Source organism: Cucurbita pepo, chromosome LG03, assembly GCF_002806865.2.
Source record: "Cucurbita pepo subsp. pepo cultivar mu-cu-16 chromosome LG03, ASM280686v2, whole genome shotgun sequence".
NCBI classification, from domain to species: Eukaryota; Viridiplantae; Streptophyta; class Magnoliopsida; order Cucurbitales; family Cucurbitaceae; genus Cucurbita; species Cucurbita pepo.
In genome coordinates this window covers 9,775,281-9,798,345 of record NC_036640.1, presented here as the reverse complement: position 1 = coordinate 9,798,345, position 23,065 = coordinate 9,775,281, and the positions used below count along the sequence as shown (strand labels likewise).

General features: G+C 38.0%; 4 protein-coding genes across 9 annotated transcripts; 2 read left to right on the top strand and 2 right to left on the bottom strand.

Annotated features, from left to right (window-relative positions):
• Positions 1–36: 36 nt before the first annotated feature.
• Positions 37–3,946, top strand: LOC111790663 (putative pentatricopeptide repeat-containing protein At5g08490). Its single transcript, XM_023671659.1, has 2 exons — positions 37–164; positions 1,163–3,946. Exon 2 carries the CDS (start codon positions 1,271–1,273, stop codon positions 3,890–3,892), a length of 2,622 nt encoding a protein of 873 aa, XP_023527427.1. The 5' UTR covers positions 37–164; positions 1,163–1,270; the 3' UTR covers positions 3,893–3,946.
• A 1,132-nt stretch (positions 3,947–5,078) lies between these two features.
• LOC111790665 (uncharacterized GPI-anchored protein At1g61900-like) lies at positions 5,079–9,184 on the top strand. 3 transcript variants are annotated; one of them, XM_023671661.1, is made up of 9 exons: positions 5,079–5,355; positions 5,813–6,009; positions 6,145–6,292; positions 6,597–7,451; positions 7,920–8,165; positions 8,273–8,287; positions 8,590–8,730; positions 8,831–8,881; positions 8,964–9,184. In XM_023671661.1, exons 2-9 carry the CDS (start codon positions 5,977–5,979, stop codon positions 9,038–9,040), a joined length of 1,566 nt encoding a protein of 521 aa, XP_023527429.1. In that variant the 5' UTR covers positions 5,079–5,355; positions 5,813–5,976; the 3' UTR covers positions 9,041–9,184. The 3 variants fall into 3 exon arrangements, with proteins under 3 accessions (XP_023527429.1, XP_023527428.1, XP_023527430.1); XM_023671660.1 differs by having other exon boundaries at positions 5,813–6,012; XM_023671662.1 differs by lacking the exon at positions 5,813–6,009 and having other exon boundaries at positions 5,080–5,355.
• Positions 9,185–9,999: 815 nt separating this feature from the next.
• Positions 10,000–13,959, bottom strand: LOC111791210 (peroxisomal membrane protein 13). Of its 2 annotated transcripts, none has more exons than XM_023672470.1 (6): positions 13,778–13,959; positions 12,881–13,123; positions 12,459–12,778; positions 11,905–11,997; positions 10,402–10,647; positions 10,000–10,287 (listed from the first exon to the last, which is right to left on the bottom strand). In XM_023672470.1, the coding sequence occupies exons 1-5, from the start codon at positions 13,800–13,802 to the stop codon at positions 10,429–10,431; spliced, it is 900 nt and encodes a 299-aa protein (XP_023528238.1). In that variant the 5' UTR covers positions 13,803–13,959; the 3' UTR covers positions 10,000–10,287; positions 10,402–10,428. The 2 variants fall into 2 exon arrangements, with proteins under 2 accessions (XP_023528238.1, XP_023528237.1); XM_023672469.1 differs by having other exon boundaries at positions 10,000–10,324; positions 13,778–13,958.
• An 825-nt stretch (positions 13,960–14,784) lies between these two features.
• Positions 14,785–21,310, bottom strand: LOC111790197 (protein NLP9-like). Of its 3 annotated transcripts, XM_023671043.1 has the most exons (6): positions 21,123–21,310; positions 19,570–20,351; positions 18,901–18,945; positions 17,940–18,668; positions 16,716–16,842; positions 14,785–16,406 (listed from the first exon to the last, which is right to left on the bottom strand). In XM_023671043.1, exons 1-6 carry the CDS (start codon positions 21,145–21,147, stop codon positions 15,343–15,345), a joined length of 2,772 nt encoding a protein of 923 aa, XP_023526811.1. In that variant the 5' UTR covers positions 21,148–21,310; the 3' UTR covers positions 14,785–15,342. The 3 variants fall into 3 exon arrangements, with proteins under 3 accessions (XP_023526811.1, XP_023526808.1, XP_023526809.1); XM_023671040.1 differs by having other exon boundaries at positions 19,570–21,310; XM_023671041.1 differs by having other exon boundaries at positions 16,716–16,839; positions 19,570–21,309.
• Between the last annotated feature and the right edge of the window lie 1,755 nt (positions 21,311–23,065).

Below are 23,065 nucleotides of genomic sequence, written 5' to 3'. Positions count from 1 at the left end.
TAATTTAGGATTATGTTTGAGGTTATAATTTTTTTATTTTACGATATTAAGTAGTTTCTTTAGCTTCCGGCGATAAAAATCTACAAAAGACGTCGCCTTATTCAGTAAGATTGTTAGGAATGATTTTGGCGGTTGATTCCGAAGATCATGCTCATGTTCTTCAGGTGTGTTTTCTTTGATTTGGGTTTGTTTTTCTCATTGTTCACTTGGATAAATATGGATATGGGCTTCTTTGTTTAGCTGTTCTTTTGATTTCTGGAATCATTTTGCGCGTTGAAGATGCTTGGGATGGGGATTCGCAGGAGGTCTAAAAAGATTGCCATATAACTAGTTTATGGATTTATGTGTTAGGGTTTATGAGAGAAGAGTTCCAATTGTTTAGGGTTTCTGAATTGTGATTTTTCTGCACTAAATTGTTGTGTTTATGTCTATCGGGAATTGTGTTAAGTCTCGAATGTTGAAGAACGGTAATATTTAACTGGTTTATGGATTCTTTTTGTATTGATTGGGTTAGCATTGCTTCTTCTTTTGTTTAATATTTCTACAAAATGGTTCACTAGACTGGAGTGTTGAGAGTTGTAGGTTGTGATAATGTTGAGCATGCAGAATTTGTACAACATATGTGATAACTTTGGCTTGTTTTTGGTAAAAATGGCAGTTGAGTTCTTTGTCATTCTAAATGCTTTCTTTGGAATTCTTCACCATTTTGTTATCGATTAACTTTTAAGCTGACCGAGTTTATGAGTTTTGAAATAGCTTATTGATCGTTCAATTGTGTTTTCAAGTCTTATGTTAGTATGTTGGGGACAAATTTTTAGTTGATCCTTCTTTACATTTTTGTACAGAAGGAATGTTATTTCAGAATGCAGTTTCCAACAATCGCTGTAATTCTTAGGCTTAATGGTCTATTTTCATTTATCTTTTATTTTGTCTAGTAGCACATGAAGTTTACAACATATGATTTCTTATTGAATTTTTGTTTTGGAACTATGGGTTTAGTATGGTGAATCAGGTTGTAATAAAATTTTAGAACTAGATACTAATATCCAGTCATGGCAGTCAAAGTTGTAGATCAAAAGTAAGTTCAACAAAGAAAAACTTCTTCCTAGATGTTGCTAGCCTATCTAATACTTGAATCCGGTGTCCTGATAAACAATTACAGGCCCCTGTTGCTAGGCTCGATTCAAGAAGGCATTGATTGGGGTTGCAAGCCGACTAATTTTGTTGATTCCAGTGATTGGGTTATAAGCATGTAAGAGCCGTCCTAGATATGCTTCCACTGGATTTCATGTCATGGACTTCGATGATTGGAAATCTTTGTTTAAATGCAAAACACCTAGAAGTTTTGTCCCTTTTTGTCCATAAGTTCCAATGCTCATCAGGCTTTAAACCCGATAACCACGTTTTTGCTGCTGTTTTCAAATCATGTGCTGCCCTTTTTGCCATCAACGTAGGAAAGGCACTTCAAGGTTATACAGTGAAACAGGGGGAATTAGCATGCCAGTCTGTGTACAAGGGATTGCTGAACTTGTATGCCAAATGTGGTGCTTTTGATGATTGTTGGAAATTATTTGAACAGTTGGAATACCGTGATGTTGTTACCTGGAACATAATCTTATCTGGGTATTGTCGGTCTCAAATACATGATACTAGGGCTATGAGATTGTTTGTTAAGATGCGTGCAGAGGGGGAAGTGAAGCCGAGTGCAATTACAATTGCTACCATTCTTCCAGTATGTTCTCGTGTAGGGCAAAGTGTTGTTGGGAGGAGCATACATTCTCATATCATGAAAACTGGATTGGAAAGGGATACTCTTGTTGGAAATGCTCTCATATCAATGTATGCAAAATCTGGGCACTCACAAAACGATGCATATGCTGCATTTAACAGCATTATTCACAAAGATGTTGTTTCATGGAATGCTATAATATCCGCTTTGGCAGAAAAGAATTTAATGTTCGATGCATTACACTTTTTCAGTCTGATGCTGAAAGAACTCATAGAACCAAATTATGTAACAATTGCATGTATTTTACCTGTTTGTGCTTCCTTTGGTAAGCATGTTTCCTACAGGTTTGGAAAAGAGATCCATGGTTATGTGCAGCATAGGACTGAATTGATGGAAGATATTTTTGTCTGCAATGCATTGATGAACCTTTATTTGAGGGTTGGACAGATAGAAGAAGCAGAGATCTTGTTCTGGCACATGAAGCAGAGAGACTTAGTTTCATGGAATACTTTAATTTCTGGATATTCATTAAATGATAAGTGGTTGGAAGCTGTAGATCATTTCTGCAAGTTACTATGCTTAGGGATTGAGTTTGATTCTGTAACTTTAATTAGTGTTTTACCTTCTTGTGCATACTCGCAAAACTGGGGAATGGGGAAAATGATCCATGGTTATATTATTCGTCATCCTATTTTGAGTGAAGATCTAACAGTTGGAAATGCTTTAATTAACTTCTATACAAAATGTTATGATATCAAATCAGCATTTCAGTCATTTTCCATGATTTCTGGTAAAGATTTGATATCTTGGAACTCAATGCTTAACGCTTTAGCTGAGTTTGGGAACCATACTCAATTCCTGCATCTCCTTGGCTGGATGCTGCAGGAAGGATTCAAACCTGATCATTTTACTATCTTGAGTATAATCAGTTTTTGCGTTACAGTTTTAGGAGGAAGGATGGTTAAGGAGACTCATTGTTATTCAGTTAAAGCTTGTTTACTTGAGGGTGATTCTGGTCCTACTATACTCAATGCTCTTCTTGATGCATATTCGAAATGTGGTAATATAGATTATGCGTTAAAGATTTTTGCAGGCTCATCAGGAAAAAGAAACTTAGTGACATGCAATTCGATGATTTCTTGCTATGTTAATTGTAAGTCGCCCAGTGATGCGCTTTCAGTATTTGCTGGGATGTCTGAGACTGATCTTACGACGTGGAATCTGATGATACGGGTTTATGCTGAGAACAATAGTCCTCGAGATGCTCTCGAACTTCTCCATAGGTTGCAAAATGAGGGAATGAAACCGGATGCAGTGACTATCATGAGCCTTCTTCCCCTATGCAATGAAATGGCATCATTTCGCCAGTTGAAAGAATGTCATGGATATTCAGTTAGATCATGTTTTGAGGATGTATGCTTAGACGGAGCTTTACTCGATGCATATGCGAAATGTGGAGTTGTAGATTGTGCTCGTAAGCTATTCGAATCGAGCTCTCAGAAGGATTTAGTTATGTACACATCAATGATGAGTGGGTATGCCATGCATGGGAGGGGAGAGGAGGCACTCAAGGTTTTCAATAACATGCTAGAATCAGGGGTTAAGCCGGATGATGTGGTCATGACTTCCATTTTATCTGCATGTAGTCATACTGGTCTTGTAGATCAAGGTTTAGACATATTCCATTCACTGGAAGAGGTTCATCACATCAAACCAACCAAGGAACACTATGCTTGTGTGGTGGATCTCCTCTCACGAGGTGGCCGAATCAACGATGCATATTCTTTTGTGATCGGTATGCCTATCGAGCCTGATGCTAATATATGGGGGATACTTTTAGGTGCCTGCAAGACTCACCATGAAGTGGAGTTGGGGCTTGTTGCCGCAGAGCACCTTTTTGAAACTAAAACTGATGATATAGGAAATTATGTGGTTATGTCAAACCTTTACGCTGCAGATGCTAAATGGGATGGGGTCCTTGAGGTAAGAAGGCTGATGAAAGAGAGGGAATTCAAAAAGCCACCTGGTTGCAGTTGGATTGAAGTGGAAGGAGAGAAGAACATTTTTTTAGCTGGAGATTCCTTACATCCTCAAAGAAACATAATTTATAATCTCTTAAATACATTGCATCTGCAAATTAAAAGAACTGTTGATATAACTTGATGAGCATTTACATATTGATATGTTTTGAAATGTTAATTATTCCCTTGCACGTTGGTCAAATCTGATTCTTTGTCCTGCAGTTTTGAAAAATCATAACCTTTTTGCCCCTTGCTCGGTGAGTTTCCAATGGAAATTTCGGTTCTTTATTGAGAAATTCTGTCTAAGAATGTCGTCTTCTTTTGCAGGTGAACGTTGAAATTTTTGGCGACTACAATGTACGAAATTTGAGGTACTTGTAATGAATTCTTCTTGGCATGCTTAGTAATATGAGGTATGAGTATTTGAATCTCTGACTTCAAAGGAGTAAGGAGTACATGTTAGCTAGCATTGAGCGATTTTTATATTGGCTCAACGATCAACTGCTTAGTAACTAACGAAGGTTCAAAGTCTGAATATTAGTTTGTTTAATTTCTTAAACTCTTCAAAATACATAGAAAATGGTTAATTTTATCGCTCAATATTTCATTATCTTCATTTATCTAAGTAACTGTATTCCCATTTTATATAATTTGAGAAACAATGTGAACTTGCATTTTGCACATTTTGATCTTGGCTATATCAATAGTCAAGAAAGGGAGGAGGAATAAAGAAAAGGGTGGAAAGAAAAACAAGTCTTATCACGTTACCTACGCTAACGAAAAATTGACGGGTGGAAGAAAATAATCCCTTTTTTCCGAACGTGAAGGGTTACAATATCGAGTTTAGAAACTAATGGACAAAAATGGTACTAAATCTAAACCTCAACAAACGAAGAAAAATTTCTTACAGGAAACTCGATCTTTGCCTTGAACTCCATAAAATTAAATGAAAATTTTTGCAAGGACATGGATTATAACAAGAGAGAGAACCACTTGATGTCGTTGCTACAAAAATGAGGTGCAAGAGTAGTTTCGAGACTTTTGTAAGTTGATATATACATTCTTGGTACGATTTTCTATAAATTGAAACGTTTAAACTATATGAAAAAAAAAAAAAAAAACAAAGAACCCTAATTTAAGTAGAGCAAATGGAGCAATAAACAAATAAGGAAAGAAAGAAAGAAAGTCAAATGAATTTGGATATGTTGCAAAGGTCAAGCTTTCAAACTCACTCCCCACCATGGAAAGATTCTCATTGGATTCGGATCCAACAAAGTCCAGACAAGACCCATTTTTTCCCCTTAACCCAGATCCGAATGGGTGAAACAAAGGTAAAGTTTTGCCTTTTTTTTCCCCCCCACTCTCCCCTCCCCACTCTCTCCACTACCCACTCTCGCCTTTATGCTTGCCGGGACCCGGTAATCTTCCTCCCACCTCTTTCCGGTACTCCACCCCCGCCATTTTTTCCGATTTAGTACCCCCACACCTTCGATTTCCCTGCCGATTGAATCTGGAAACCATTTCCGGGCGCTTGCCCTGTTGATTCCGAAGCTCATGCTCGTTTAATCGCTACAAGGAGTTCTTCAATGGGTTCTTCTTCTTCAGGTCTGTTTCCTTGGAAGTGGGTAGTTTCCTGTTTGTTTGGCTAGGAAATAAACGGTGATGGGCTGCTCTTTTCTTTTTAGTGGAAGCTCGATTTTGATGCTGTTTGGTTAAGCTGTTCTTTTTGTTTTCTGGAATTATTTTGCGCGTTGTTTATCATGGGTTAACCATTTCAAGATGCTTAGGCTGTGGATTCGCGAGAGGTTTGAAAAGGTCGCCGTAAAACTGGTTTATGCATTTAGATTCATGAGAGTTCCGATTGTTTAGGGTTTCTAAATTTTGGTTTTTTCTGCTCTAAATTTTTGTGTGTTTATGTCGATCGGGAATCGTGCGTGTACTTTTGTTTCTTTCTATAGTCTATACTTGACAAGTAGTCTGTGAATATTAACTTGTTAAGCTTGAAGTTTCTTTAAGATAATCTTTTGAGCTTCACTTTGACCTTTCAAACTAAATTTTGCAGTTTAATTAAGAAATCAATCCCTTTTGTCTGATGGGCTGATTCGTTGGGCATCTACAATGTTTTTGCTTTTGTGTTCATAACACTAAAAGTTCAGAACAAAACAATCATGTTATTGGTCTTTGGTGCTATATATAGCTGGAAAAGATGACAATAAAGTTGCATATATGGATAATATTTGTGATCATCCTGCAAATAAGGTAGTAGGTGAATTTACAGTGGCTGTTATTCATTGAAAGCATGCTAAAATAAAGTGATTCCTTTGCCTTTTAGTTATCTTGGTTGCCTTTATCTTGTATGGTGTATTGTTTAAATTTAGAATCCTGTGCTTGAAGGTGGCATTGGCATATTTAATATGCTATAGAGCATTTTCCACAAACTCAGAAGATTACGATCGGGGATTATTTTGCTTACGTCGATGCCCCCTGGAGGCTTATGGAATGATGGACTGCTTTCATACTGTAAGCTATAGCTATCCGAATGGTACGTCTGCTTTCCCTGCCAAGGCTGGCCTTAGCTTTAAGCGAGCATGAGTAAACCAAAAAAAAAAAAAAAAAAAAAAAGAGTAAAAAGTATGAGAAAGGATTGAAGGAGTTTCTTAAGCCTTTTTTTTTGTAGTAGTTATCATTCGATCAATTGTTATTTGATTATAAATGCATTTTGTGGTAATAAGATATTGCGCTACGAAAAGCAATCGAAATTTTTCATGATGCCATCTCATGTTTACGCATTTTCTTCAGGATAGTGGCGTATGCAATACTGAATGCTGGTTGTTACCTTATTTCAGGTAACATGTGTCACAGATTACTATTGCTTGTCATCTGCATATCCAGTTTTCATGATGGAGTTGTCTTAGCAACGGTGGTTCAGCGTCGTCTAGTTTTGTCTATGCGAGAGCAGGCTCAGTCACCTAGTAGTGTGGTCTTCGATCCCATAGAGATATCACCTGCAGTTATCCCACAATACCCTTATCCAAATGAATCTTTACCTCCAATGTATCCAACTTTTCCTACCAGATACGAACCAGTTTTAACGGGGAGATGCCCTGTAAATTTTTCTGTTATATCAAATGTTATGGACAAAACAGCATCAGATTGTTCTCAGCCTATGGCAGCACTTGTAGGAAATGCTATTTGCTGTCCACAGCTAAGTAGCCTGCTCCATATCTTCCAGGGTTTCTACGGCTTAACATCCGAACAGTTGGTTCTGCAAGAGGCAGTTGCTAATGATTGTTTTTCAGATATCATTAGTATCTTAGCCAGCAGAGGAGCTAATCAGACCATACCCTCTCTTTGTTCCGTCAAATCTTCAAATCTCACTGGCGGGTCATGTCCAGTGACAGACGTTGCGACATTTGAAAAATTAGTTAATGTAAGCAAATTATTGGATGCGTGTGATACTGTTGATCCTCTCAAGGAGTGTTGTAGACCAATATGTCAGCCTGCTATCATGGAGGCTGCACTTCAGATATCTGGAGGGCAATTTTCTACTGATACAAGTAGTAATGTAGCAGCGCAGCCTAATCATATGGACTCGATAAATGATTGTAAAAGGGTCGTTTATTCATATATTTCCAGGAAACTGTCCTCAGATGCTGCCAACACTGCATTTCGAATATTATCTTCCTGCAAAGTTAACAAAGGTTTGATGCTTATCAGTGTTTTCTATTTGATCTTTATATCTTCACTAGAGTGCTTATACATAAATATTCATACGAAAATACGACTTTTAAGTATGCGAATTCCGTTTTAGCAAAGATTTGAATTTCTTGTGGCTAAACTAAATTGGGGAACATGGCTGATGCGTTCGTTACCTTTTAGATACATTATTTTGGTTGCACAATTATTCCTTTTATTGTTCTTAAGGTCTTCTTGAAGGAAAGAAGAAAAATAAAGAGAGCCTAATTAGAACACGAACCTGAATAATTATAACGGACATCCATAAAGCAAGACGTACGAGTCTTTGGGTTCAGCCGATTGACCATTTTTCTCAGTCTTCTTCCCCTTTCCTACTAACAGACTGTGCTTGTCAAACTTATGAACTATTACCTTTTACATTTCCTTATTCCTACTCCATGCTTTCTTACTTGAAATGAGTGTTGTCTGTGCAGCTTGCCCTTTGGACTTTGAGCAGCCTTCAGAAGTAATTAAAGATTGCCGCAATGTTGCTGCTCCGAGTCCTTCGTGCTGCAAGTCATTGAATTCTTACATTGCGGGGATCCAAAAGCAGATGTTAATTACCAATAAACAAGCTATAATCTGTGCAACAATGTTCGGATCCATGTTGAGAAAAGGTGGGGTTATGACGAATGTTTATGAGCTGTGTGATGTCGACTTGAAAGATTTCAGCATTCAAGGTAATAATGCTACTGCATTGTTAATCGGATTTTCCTCCGTCGTAACCGTTTCATCTTGTCTAACATTCCAATTTATTTATGTGCATCTGCGTGGAATCGAAATGCAGCCTATGGACAGCAAGGTTCGCTCTTCTTCTCCGTTTCGAAGCTTTTTTCTTCTTATTCAAGTGATTGATCCTTGCTCTCTCTCTCTCTATCAATGAACCTATGAGTAATGTTTAGTGCAACTTGTTGGTACTTGGAAGATATTTCCAAGTAACATTTGAGAGATTGGAAGACACAAGAAGAATTTAATGTCGGTCATTCAATGCATTTCAATGGAGTCCTGCTATCGTCTTTTCGTTTTCTTTTTCAGCGACGAAGAATTAGTATTACAGAAACGTGTGTTGAAAATTTCTGAGTTGCATTATTTTCCAAATTTTAGGATGTCTTCTTCGGAGCCTGCCTTCAGATCTGATATTTGACAAATCAACAGGCTTTAGTTTCACTTGTGATTTGACCGATAACATTGCAGCACCGTGGCCTTCATCGTCCTCAATTTCATCGTTGTCTCTTTGTGCCCCTGGTAATTGATCGAAAAAGTAAAAGACTTGCAAATTTCGACATAAGATTTTGATTGGTCGTTAGGTTTGACGATGTCTTTGCCTTGTATTGTATTTGCACAGAGATGTCACTGCCTGCTCTACCAACATCTGAGACTAAGAGAAACAATGGTGGTATGGTTTGTGTTTTGTTTGTTGGCTTACATTTGAAAGCAATGGGTGAGTTGTGTTGATGTGAAATGATATTGATTTGCAGGCCAGCGAGAGGAAGGATTGGATTTCCCAATGCCCATTTTTTTATTTTTTATTATGGTCACTGCATTTTTGTACTGAGTTAGATTCTTAGATGAGATGATGTTCTTTGGTGTTCTTCTTATGTGGGAGTTGGGGGGTAAGCCATCTTCGGGAATTTCACAGTGGATTTTTGTATGTATATTTTCAGTCTCTGTATAGTAGTATCTCTTTTTTTTTTCTTTACTCTCTCTCTCTCTCTCTCTATATATATATATATATACACACACACACACTAGAGGAGATGTATATGGGTGTTAACTCTCGGGGGGACGGCTCGGTGATTTATTGCATTGTCCAAGGGTCGTTTCAGTTTGCAGGGTTGCTTTGATCCATTACACATCAGCTCAAAAGTACCCCCAAAGATAGACTTGTTCTTATGGCTCTCGAAGTGATCTTGAATGAGAAATTCCATTCTGTTTTCGTGAGCAAGAATCACAGCGTTATCTAACCTTGCAAGAAAAATGGATCTTGAATGAGAAATTCCATTCTGTTTTTCTGAGCAAGAATCACAGCGTTACCTAACCTTGCAAGAAAAATGGATAGCGATCAATAGATACAAAGGGGCTTGGCATTTCACTCTTTGTTGTGAGGTTGTCACGGATTGGCGTCTTTACAATCGAAGTTCATCGAGGAGCCGAGTGACGTGCTGCCCCTAACATAGGTTGAGACCTTTTCGAGATTCTTCATAAAATCAAGATTTGGATTTGGGTTCAATCAAAATCAAATTGATCTAGTCTTATACATGTGAATATATTCATGTTTGTTTTTGACAAAGTATCAAAAAAATTCTACATATGTATTATATCAATAAGACCAGCCACGACATATCATTAAGATCGATTACGAACATCAAACAAGTTTTATTTTTTATAATTTTTTAGTCACTATTTATAATATTGGTTAGTATATAAACATATTATTAAAATTTGAAGAACAAAACGTGTAAAATAAACACAAACATTTAATCATAAGACGTTAATTAAAGAGGAAAGAAGAGATTTCAAACATGCTCACTCTCCATAAGTCTTTTTTTTTTTCTTTTTTCCCTCTGTTTTATTCATCATCAATCATCCATCACGCACAAATAATAATGCTAGACTGAACCAGTAAAACCAACTTGTATTCCAGATCAAAGACAGCTTAGTTCACAATTTCATATTATGGTATTTCTCAGACTCCAGAACGAAGAACGAAGAACGTAACGGAAGGCGAAGCCATGGCAGAGGCAGGGATCTCTGCTGAATCTTCCTGCTATTACAGGCTAGGGATCACCTCAGTTCTTTGTCCTGTTAAGATCTTCCATGTATTGTAATAATCGAAAAGCTGCAGAGATGGCAATTTCTTGAAGATATTTACTAATTATAAAGCCTTGAGGAAGGAAAAGAATGAAGCTTAGTTACCTTCAAATATCAAGCAACTCTGTTCGTTTACTGGGAACCATTCCCCCAAACATTATCCCATGGAACATCAGGAGAGGCCTTCGGTCCCTCGATCGAGTTCTGGCCTTGATGGGGATGGGGGGCTCCAGGAAGAGGAAGCCCATCAGGACCCACATTTTGAACCTTCCTAGGTTTTGTTTTAATCCCAAGCAGTCTCAAGACGAATCTAGCAAGCTCTCCATATAACATACCAGAGCGGTCGAAAAGCTGTCACAGGAATAATGCATCATAAAATAGGGAGTAGATGTACGTTCTTTATGAAAAATTCATATAACTACACCATCTATAGCTCAAGGTAGCAGCTAGCTAATTACAAGTAATTACACTACTGCTGACATTTTGGCTGATTGGAGGGGGTTTCTTGCAGCCTCATTTTGCGAGTGGCTTTCTTCCCCCTCTCTTTGCTATATTCCACTGATCTCATAAAATGTTGAGTTTGATATCCAAAGCAAAAAGGTTCCTTAACCAAAAAAAAAAAAAAAAATGGTGTCGTGCAAGACGGCAGCCAGAAAGCTTAAGCTACCACAGTGTTTCTTCTGTTCGGGCCTTGTTTCGGATCTTGAAGGGGAAAAAGAAAAAGAAAAATCATGTAATCCACAACATGGTAATATCCCGAAGGTTTTTATGTAACAGCCTAAGCACACCGCTAGCAGATATTGTCCTCTATGGGTTTTTTCTTTCGGACTTCTCCTCAAGGTTTTCAAAATGCATCCGCTGGGAAATGTTTCCACACCCTTATAAAGAATGTTTCGTTCTCCTCTTCAATCGATGTGGGATCTCACAATCCACCCCCCTTCAGGGCCCAACATCCACGCTGGCAGTCGTTCCCTTCTCCAATCGATGTGGGACCCCCAATCCACCCCCTTCGGGGCTAGTGCCCTTGCTGGCACACCGCCTCGTGTCCACCCCCCTTCGAGGCTCAGCCTCCTCGCTGGTACATCACCCAATGTTTGGCTCTGATACCATTTGTAACAGCCAAAGCCCACCACTAACAGATATTGTCCTATTTGGGCTTTTCCTTTTGGGTTTCCCTCAAGGTTTTTAAAACGCGTCTGCTAGGAAGAGGTTTCCACACCCTTATATAAAGAATGCTTCGTTCTCCCCCCCAACGGATGTGGGATCTCACATTTTATGTGTGACAACCACAAGAAACAAGAAACTATAACAACTGATCTTTAAGTTTTTTCAAAAAAAAAAAAGTTGAAGTGGTGACAATGAGACGACTTACTACTAAGCTTCTTGTGTTCTATCTTTCTTTATTATGGGTGGACTTAAATACCCGTTTTGACTTTCATGTTTCGACTTCAAAATTTGAACATCTACCATCACTGTAGATCTAAATTCCAGTTTCCACTTTCATGATGAAACATCTACCATTAATGTTGCTTTCATGATCTTTACCGTCAGCACAATCTACAAAACATTTATAAAGTAGGGGTAGTAAGTCAAAAGGCACACGCACACCTGAAGTAGTGCAGTCATGAACATATGGAATGCCTGTGTGTTCTGGTCAATAAGAATAGATATTCGACCAAAGAAGTTCACGACACCATGCATCTGCACAGAAATAAAAAAGGCGAGACTTCAGGAGTCGAAACACGACCCTCAGGTACTTGCAATCAGAAATATGAAATACATCCAGATAAGGACCATTGTACTTTTTGTTTTCTTATCCCCTATCTATAGCAGATTATAGAATATGGGAACGTCTTTATTTCGAATACATATTATCCTCATGAAGAAGCGAGGATATCCAGAAATTTTCATTTCAAGTCATCGAAAAAAAGTTTTAAGAAATAATTAGTAAAAAATAAACGCTTTCAGAAGAATAAAGCACAATATAAGAAAATCATATTTGGAAAAACAGTATTGCCGTGTACAAAAACGATCCAAGGCTTCGTTTGAAACTAAGCATTCTGTCAACTTGACAAAAACGAACATACGAAGGTAATAAACATCAGAACAACCAAAAATAGATGAATAATGGTGACGATAACAGAGAGAAGTAAATCACGCACCACTCGCAGAAATGACATCCAAAATCCTGGAGGAGATGAGGGAGGACCGTACGGGTCATTTGGATCTTGACCACCATAAGGACCACCCATCCCCATTCCATAGCCACCCATCGGACCTCCAAGACCGCCACTGTTATACATTCCACCTCCATACATACCGCTACTTCCGTACATACCAGAAGATCCATAAAGCCCACCATAACCTCCTCTATACATGCTGTTGTTTCCATACATTCCACCACCATACATTCCTCCACCATAAGAAGACGAACCATACATTCCAGAACCGTAGAGAGAATTATTCATAGTTGAACCATAAGCTGCATTAACAAAAACACGATATAACCTCAGCTTCCGAGGAAGAATATCACATGGTAAAGCAAACATCAGTAGCAACGAGGCGAAAAAATTTAAATCATAACCTCCTCCTCCTCCATAGCTGGTATTCCCATAGTTTTGCTCCCAAGGCCGTGTTGGAACAGGCCTGCCAAGTGAGTTCCTATTAATAGCAGCAGTACTATCAGAACTAGAAACAATTTCCCCAGGTTTTGCAGTCCCCGAAGCCTCTACAACGTCGCTTGTATTGCCAGCTGATGGGGGTCTAAAAGGTGCTGGACCTGATGATCCCCCTACTCGTTCCCAGGGTTTCGGGGGAGGATTAGAAGCTGCAATAATCAAAAGAACGGTATAAAACAAAATTAACTGACAAGCGAAACAGCTCCCATTACAGACCAAGATAATTTCCCCCCATCCCTTAGCGTGTCGATTGATTCATATCATAATCTTGAACATTAAAGCCGAGGCGGAATCGTCTACATAAACACTAGAAATCCATCAACAGTTCATCCAATCTCATCTGTTTACAGAGACAACGGTACTTTTACCCCAGATGAACACAATCTAGCACAACCTAATTCATTCATCCATTGAAATCCATGCAGCGCAAAGATCAAAACAGTGCACCCACATATCACAAAACCAGACACCTTCAAGAACGCTAAACTGGATACAAGAGGGATCACACCACCAACAAGAAAATACAAACCTAATACAAACAAAGAGAAGCAGCGAAAACACAATCTAAACGAGAGTTTTATCACCCAAGAACAAAAGGGTATGCGATTAAAACGCTGAACTCTCCTTCGTGAACCCAATTAGCCAAAGAAAATCCATCAAATTCCAAGACCCAATATATAATCCACAAGAAATCAAGAATCCAAGCAGAGAAAACAATAACCACAAGCCGACCTCAAAGACTCCAATAATCGAAATGATGAGAACAAAGAAAAGGGTGGGAGATAGGGATGAATCTCGCAAACCTGCAGGCTGAGGCTTAGAATCCATGGAAATCGGTGAGAAATTGCATCAGAAACGGGGAGAGATCTTCTCTCAAGGGGTCTGGAACAGCAAAAAAGGAAAAAATGTCAGCTTATGGGCAATTTTTGTTGCTAAGAAAGATCCATATCCGATTCCAAGTCGGTCTCATCCTCCAAATTCGGCAGCTTCACCCTCTTTTTCTAATTTTTTTTTCCCCTTTTTTAAGTTCGGAAGATTAAATTATTTTAAAATTTTCCAACAAATATTTTTATTTTTGTTTCTCATTTTTTAGAAAGTATTTTTAAAATTATGTAAAAATAATTTGGAAACAACAAAAATCAAGTATTGTATAATAATTATTTATTTTTAGAAATATAAATTAGAAAATTTAAATTTTTTAGATATTTAATAAGTGAAAAAAAAGAAGCAAAATTTTGATAACTAAAAAAATTGATTTAAGAATTGAATTATTTAAAAATAAATAAATAACCCTGATAAAAACATTAAAAAGAAACTAGCATAAATTTATCAAACAAAAATCGAGAACATTATTAAATAATGAGTCATATCCCAAACTCCTACGGGAGGCGGTGGGAAATTGTTCACAATGCGCGAAAATCCGATGAAGCAATGTCTGTGTAGAAATAGAAAGTCTACAGATCATAAACTTCTTTTCTCTGTGCTACAATAGCCGGGGCAAAGAGTCGTGATTCCATGAGGGTAAGTTAACTCCAAAAGCCCGTCCTGAGTTCGAAATCAATAAGAAAGGCAAATCCCTTATGATACACCACATCCAGCACAATTGAGATTCGAAGACGAGAACTTTATATTAAAGAAGTGAAATGACACTTTTGTCCTTTTTGTTTTGTTTTGTTTTGACCTGAAGGATCCCCTGTACTACCAAGGAAAACTCCAAGAAACCAGGAGGCAACAGCTAGGAAGATTGTCTCTTTTTATGTCCCCCTCATTCATTAGTAATTGAACATGACAATTAGGGTACCAATTAATGAAGAATGATTGGCAAGAATCAGTCAAATCTGCTCACCAAGATGAACAATTTTTACATTATTTTCCTTGTCCAGATACCACAGCTACCAATTCCAAACTTTATTTAGAACTTACATTACACCAAAAAATAATCATATTGGATATAAACTAATTTCTATCACCTCTTCACTAATGTAATGCAAACATGATTACAAGATACAGGCATTTTGAAACAGGATGCTTCCTAATTTTTCATCTACAAAGCTGTTCGACTTACGAGTGAACGACCGTGATTCTAATTCGGTATGAGTCCGTGAGCTCACCTTGACTCGACCCGAACGTTGGAGTGCTTTCAACTTTCAGAACCTTGAGAGGCCTGAAAACAGAGAAGAGATCAAAAAGTGTGGAAGAGAAAGGATGTATATGAAGATACTTTCTATGTATCGGCTCCCGATTGAGAACCGTGATGGTCTCGAGTGCGGTGGCATGATTGACCTTCCTTTCTCAGCAACTTGTTGAAGGAAATACTGTAGAAATAATGGTCGAGTCTTTATCGAACTGTGGAGGTATCAAATGCTTTTCATGAACCTCCAGATAGGTAGCAGCTACTGCTGCCAGAACTGCCCACGGCACATGTGATATCGCGTACGAGAAACTTCACGTTTCTGGTGCCGATCTCATCCATCACCTCAAGACATTCCTGCATGTCTGAATTGCTAACTAGCATTACCCATTCTTTTTCGTCGTCGAGGTATTTGAGCTGGAATGTCCCCTGGTTTAACTTGAATCTCTTGCCAACTTCTTCGTAGAGTTGGAGATATCCTAAAGACGGATCAAACTTGAATCGAACCGTGTCTTCTTTGTATGAAGCTTTTACAACGATCTTTGAATCACTGTCAACACAGCTAGTTTTTTCTTGCAAATGCTTCCTCTCCTCGACGCTCTGACCGCTGGACGAACTCCCGTGGATCAATAAGCCAGAGCTATTTGATGAGTCCGTCATGCTTGAAGTAGTTGGCTGGTAATGTTCATTCATTCCATCGCTGCCTTCCCACATGGTTCCCACCCCGTTGGCAGCCCCAAAAGAGCATGACCTCAAATTATTCTCAACAAAATCCAATCCGTTGCCTTTTTTAGCAGTAATACAACCTGCGGCATTCCCTGGGACATCCCAATCCATCACATCCAGGCCAGAAAGCTGGCATGATGCAGCATCTAACCCAGTGGACTTTGAACCTTCACCACAATCAAGCTGGCAAACACTGGGTTCCTTCTCAGGAATAAGAACACTCCTCGACGAGTTTCTTTGGTCGTCCATTTCCAACTTCACGGCGGGGTTCTGACTATCGAAAGGGATAGGAGGAACTGAATTTACATCCCGAGGTAACGGCTCGAGGTTTATTATAGATGGATTGTTATCAGAGAAGAGAGGACTGTTCTGCCCATTGAGCTCTGGAATAAGAGAACCGGCTGCCATAAGACCCCCTGTAGTTGGATCAAACTTCAGTCTACACTCCACCCCCTTCACAGAATCGAGAACCGTCTGTATTTTCCCTAACGAACGGTTTACCTTGTTTATTTTACGGGACGGCCACCTCAGAATCCCATGTTGTCTGCATATTCTTTTCAGGGTTGTTGGGCAAACTGTAAAAGCCATTGAAAATGTGTAATCTACTTTAGAACGAACATACTTGAAATATTTCTTATAAATATTTTGATCTATGCAAGTCATGAGAGGATGTTAAAGGTTAGTAGATTTTCATCTCTAGTTCATACTGCAAAATTCTAATGTTGTTAGCAAGTACCCATCGTCCTCGATCACAATAGCTGGGATCATTTTTTTTAATTCTGTTCGGTCGTCCAGCGTTTATTGGTCATTGGTTTTTCGTCTTTTTTTCTATACTTTGAGTTATTAATGAAACAAAAACTGAAAGAAAGAATCCGCAGGCTCACCACCAATGCTCTTCGCTGCATCCTTGAGACTCCCAGAAAAATATTGCTGAAGAACACTAAAGCTCACGTTTTTTTCAGCTGTGCTACGTTTTTTGTCCGCCTGCCTCCGTGTACCATTAGTCGTCTGCTGGATAAGATGCATAAGAAACTGTTAAAGATAAATCCGTTACCCGTTTGTAAATGTGCACCAAGGAAAAAGGCGCGGAAAATTTCACCCGTAAACTAAATTATACTGTTCAATAGTCGAAATGGAAAATGCACCACGCAATGTGGGAGACCCAACAAATTTGAAATTCAATGCCCATCTGCCACTTCAAAGTAAAGGGGGATGCAGCAGCCTTATACTACATTCCTATCTAGACAATGCTATCCATCTCAAAATCAGTCTTGTGTGCCTCTTCAGCTTATCGGTTCCTATACTCTAAATTAAGTACAGGAACAGTTATACTAAAAACAATCAAAGAACAAACTGGCCATGGATAGGTGACCAGGAAAATGAGTGATCAAAGTTTTGTAATGACCCAGGCCCACATCTAGCAGATACTGTTCTCTTTGAGCTTTCCCTTTCGGGCTTCCCCTGAAGGTCTTTAAAACACGTCTGCTAGAGAGAGTTTTCCACACCCTTATAAAGAATGCTTCGTTCTCCTCCTCAACCGAAAACCCNAGCTAAGGATGGTCTAGACATTCAAGGATGTACACAGCAGATAATTTTACTGTGACAGATAAACACCTTCATCCTTTTGTATAGGATCAGTGTAATAATTAAACAGACGTTTCTTGATAGGTCCAAATTATACGTACAATCAGACTGTCTGATGCAACGTTTTCTGTTGAACGCCCCCCAAATATCTACATTTTCTATTTAACACCAACCATATATCTACATTAATCACAATCAATCATCGAAACTGGATCCAGTCCCCTAAAATGGCCTTAACAGAACTAGGGAGACCCTAGCTGTTGCAAATTGTTTCATTGTTAAGTAAAGGGCGATTTCAGATATTTTTTGTGCAATTAAATAAACAATGACCTTATGCCTTATTTAGAGGGCAATCAGTACCATAAAAAATGAAAGATTGAAATGTTAAAATGAGATGATTAACAAACAAAAGGCAAAATGGCAACAACAAAGGAAACAATAGAACATGAAAAAAATAAAACATAAAAGGAAATGAAATAAATAGAACGATAGAACAACAAACAGGATCACAGAAATAAAATAACCTGCTTCTTAGGGCATTCGGCTTTAGTTCCATCATTTATCGAGTTAGATACCCTTGTTTCACTGTCTGTAACCGTAGACTGTGAGTTTCTCCTGGACGTAGTTGCAGACTTACCAGCCATTCCACTCTGGAATCCAGCATCAGGATCCTTGGCCCCCAATAATTCGTCCTTTGAAACTGTTCTCAAGCTCCGGCACATTCTTTGCATGGTACCAGAGAGATTGTTCAATAAAAGTTGCTGTTCTGAGCTTCCTTTCATATTGACAGGTAGAAAGAATTCGAGTATATAATCATCAGCACCAGTGTATGTGCTTCTCAGCCTGATTGCAACGGCAGCATTCAAACCAAACTTGCGTGCATGATGGACCAGCGGATACTCATTAATATTATATGCCTTCACGTCAGGATAAAAGAAGGGATGATTAGATTGAAGAGCTTTCCCAACTATCCCTTGTCCTTCTTCAAGATGATGTTCCATACACGCATGCACAAATCCTTGAGTTGCTTTGTCATTCACATAACACGCTGTTTCCTCAATGCATAATACAGATTTCCCCTTTGGGCTGACGTCGTTCTCCTTCACACGAACTCTAGCAGCCTCATCAACAGCTTGCAAGGTATAACAGCAAGGAATCCAGGTGAGTGCCAGAGGTAGCCTATGTGCATGACATACAGCGCGTAGCACATCTGTTATCTCTGCTAATACAGATCTCTGGTTCTGCTTCAAACACTGTAACAAATATCCCATTGATATAACTAAAGATGTAAAGGTGCAGATGTTAAAACTATATTTGAAAAGAAATAAAACAATATAAGTAGAAATCTTTCTTTTTTTTTTCCTATGACCACCACAATGTTATCACCTTTTTCCAACAATAAGGGAACCTTTTCACTTGAGAGTATCTGCATACTACTAAAAGGAAACTGCAGAAAAAATTAACATATATTGCAGCCAATATTACCTGAGGATATAGTCGAGGCGGTGCAATAGTTCTCAAGCTAACAATCTGCAAAAATCATGGTCCAAAAAAATATCAGCAACAATAAATCCCTATGATATAATTATTCAAAAACTCAGAAAAGTGGACTGCTAGAAAAGTATCACTAGAGAACAGAAAATTCCATAGAAGATGAGTTGTTCGAACTGAATGAATTAGTTACTGCTTATAATCATGTACAACCTTTAGAGAACCATGTCATGTACTTATCAACGAGCTCTCATACCTATCCTTACCGAAATGCTTATGCATATTGGCATGATATGCATCCGTATAAAGTTTAAGATGCCAAAGGAAAATATTACCTAGCGGTAGAAAACTTCGTCATAAAAAAGAACAAGAAGAAACGAAAAGAAACCACGTGATAAAAACTTGAAACACTACCTCAAGGTTCACATGATATTTATTAATGAAGTTTATAAATTTATAATTTTTTTTAAAATATAAACAAAAAAAAAAAAACAAAAAACAGTTCTAAGTTTCATGCTGGATGGAGGTCAAAACCCAAATCGAATAATCAGAAACCAAAAAATCTGTCAATTCCCTTCAATTTAATAGAAAGGATGGTGCCTTGTACTTCATACTCTTCACCACCAAGAAGTTATAGTATTTGAGTGAACGTGAAGAACTAACCTCCAGGGCTCGGGAAACAATGTCAATCTCTGCATCAAAATTGGGCTTTTCCTTTGTAGTAACAACTTCAAGTACGGCACAGCAAGACCTTTCAAGTTCATTACTGAATATTGGTAAGGCAATTGATCCATAAACCTCATGACCGATTGCATGTTCCATTCTCAGATACTCATTTTCACTGTAATATCTAACATTTGATGTCCACTCTGGAATTTTGGAATTGAAAACACGACCAGGAAGCCCAAGGAGAGAACCCAGTTTCCCTTCTGCAGAGAATGTATACCATCTCGACACTTCACGGTACCCAGTGAGCATTTGATCGAGCAAATACGGCTGATCGGTGGTGCTCAGGTAGAATTGGTTTCCATGCTTCATAGGCACCCAGACTTGAGCCAAAATACCTCCAGGTGAAGACTCTTTAAACAAGGACAATGCCCTCAGCATTCTCTCATCAAGTGACCAACTAATCGGCCTAGAAATCAGACAACTATCCATGTCTTGGACGTTATTTGAATTCGAACCCGATTCATTTGTGTTGTCCGAAACATCAGATACCCCAAATTCAGTATCTGGCTGCTGAAACGTAACCTCATCTCCACAGGTAAAAGAATTCGCCATGGAAATGGAAGCTCCACCAAGTTCATTCAGAGGAAGTATTTCATGGCTCCCCCCTTCTGGGAAAGTCGAGCCCTCCATAGAAGGGCAAGTACTCGTTGGCGGAATCGACGAAATTCCACAAGAGGTAAAAACCGGATCCATTACTGCACAGTTGTTGCCCCATCCTGCATAAGAATCAAAACTCATCAGCTCTGAGAAGCTGTGGAGCACATCTTCAGGACTAGGAATCCTCATTCCAGCGTCAGTAAAAGTCAGAGCATCGGCCTGAGTTCTGGAAGGCCCCCAATACCCCATCCCTTCCTCCTTGGATGGAAAGGGGTTTTCCATATTGAATAATCAACAAAAATCTCAGATATCAAATAGCAATCGATGCTATAATTCCATCCACCGACAGCGCCCAAAACAAATACTCCTAAGCTTACTATCCTTCTCCGCCATTACAAAGTTGAGAAAAACATCCATTTATATCCCCCCACAAGTTCTGATAAATTAACCCCACGCACATAACTACAAAACTATACTTCTCCAAAGATTCCCCAAATACCAACAAAATCGAGCTAAATCGAAGGACCAGGGTTCCACCGCAAAACACCACCCTTATCTTAAGTCAACAAAATCCCAGGAAAAGGGGAGCTAAATTCAACATCGGAGTTCCCAAAAAATGACGGATGCTACCGCAAATCACTGACGAAAGCAGCCAAAGGTCTGAGTTAAGAGTAATCGAAGAAGAAATATCGCAGAGTCAGTTACCGTCTGAGAAATCACTGAAACCCTAGCAATCTCAGCAGAAGTTCACAGAATTCCAGGAATTAGAGATATGGATGAGGATTGAGAAAGAGAGAGAAGGACTTCTCCTCCATAAAAGGGGAAACCCTAAAAGAGACATTGCGGCGTGGAATGTTTGGATCAGAGCGAATGTGTTGGAATTGGGTTACCTGAAATAGAAAGGTTTGTCGCCATTGAAGCTGCTTTTGGAGAAATTCTCAAGCTTTTCTTCTTTCAGGTGGAAACAGTGAAGAAAAGAACCTTTTTGAGCAATAGAAGCAAAGGATTTGCAGAGAGACTCAGAATCAGAGAGAAAAATTTGGGAAAGTAAATATTGGAAGCTTTTGCTTTCAGCTTTCTTTTCACCTCCTTTTCTTGATCCATCCAAATTGTGGAATGTCCAATGCACCTTGAAATTACAACTATGTCCTCGACTTCCTTTTCTTTTCTTTTCTTTTTTTAATATATTTTTTAACGTACATATTTATATTAATTCTACCCACCCATTTTTTAATCATAATTTTATAGTGCATTCACGCTTTCCCGGCTCACAAGGCGTCGTCGTGCAGTAGGGTTCGAAACTTCCTTCCGCTCATGTGACATGCTATGTTTTTTCTGATCTTTATTCATGAGTAAAGAGTCCTATACATAAAAATCTATGAACTGTTAATAGATAGTTTCAGTCTATTTTAAAAAAGATTTATTGTTATGGACAAAATCGTCTTTTACCATCTTATAAATTATCCTTTTTTAATGCTTGTATTGTTGTGACTTTTTTTTTTGGGGGAACTAAGAAAAGAGTGACACCCGTNCATTTTTTAGTATTATTGAAAATTTTAAAAATTTAAATTTTTTGAAATGTATTAATTTATTAATTTACGTTTAAGGTCATTTTCTAAACGTTTATTGAAAAAATAAAAGAGGGGTAAAAGAGTAATTTAGCGAAGAGGAAATGTGGAGAGCAGCGTGGTGACACGTGGAAGTGGATTTCGATTAAGATTCAGTGAGAAAGGGATCTCATTCCAATTCCCAAACGGGAAACTCCCATTCCCATATCTGACGTCATCCAAAAACTTAATATTATTATTATTATTATTATTAATTTATTTTTTATAATTAAAAAATCCAAAATTATTTCTCTTCAAATTTTTCCCTTTCTACTCCTCAATTTGAAATTGGTTCCTAACCTATAATTTTAGTTTTTTTTTTTTTCAAATTTATAATAGTTTAGTTGCTAAATTAACCGTAACTATCCTGATTTGAATAATTGTTGACGCATTTAATGAATATTAATATAAATTCATTTTAGCGAAAAAAAGTATAAACGTCGTGTTTGTGTCATAAGTTGGGTTTAGATCTTCAGCGGAATAAAAGTTATTCGAATTTGTCTCGTGAGTTTTGAAAATTTTAAACCTAGGTATTAACCGTACAAGCGTGTTCGTTCAAGCAATCAAAGTTTTTTTTTCTTTTTTCCCTTCTAAAAGATAAGGAATTTTTCAGTGGAATATTTTTTGTTGGAGAGTGTTAAAAACTGGGCACGGGCACGAGAGCAAACGAATCTGATTCAATTCGTTTAGTATGTTTTATTAAGAGGAAGAAGAGAATTAACACTTCTCATATCACGTTGGGCGTCGGAGCCCTGGAAGCGATATCGATTAACACATAGTGGAGTGGTTGCCCGGGTTTCTCAATCCGTCAGGATACTCACCAATTTGAAGGAGTTTCTTTGGCTGATTGGCAATGGTTCTTCAGATCGATCACATATTTTCGATGGGCTTCCACTACAGTTAACCTCTCTTGTACTACTTTCAATAATACCATTAAATTTTGAAAAAATTAATTAATATCCTTCAATTTTTTTAAATACCCATAAAATTCTAAAAATAGCATTAATATTTTAATTAAAAAAAATATATAATTTTTTTTTTTATCATATTACATTACCATGTCATAATATGAATGATAAAGACGTGACAATATTCTTGCAAATATTTTAAAAAGAGGAATCTAATATTTTATGATATTAAATACAAAAAATCATATTATATGAAAGATATTTTTAGACGGTCAAACACAATTCGATTACTTAAATAATTAAAATTAATTAATCATC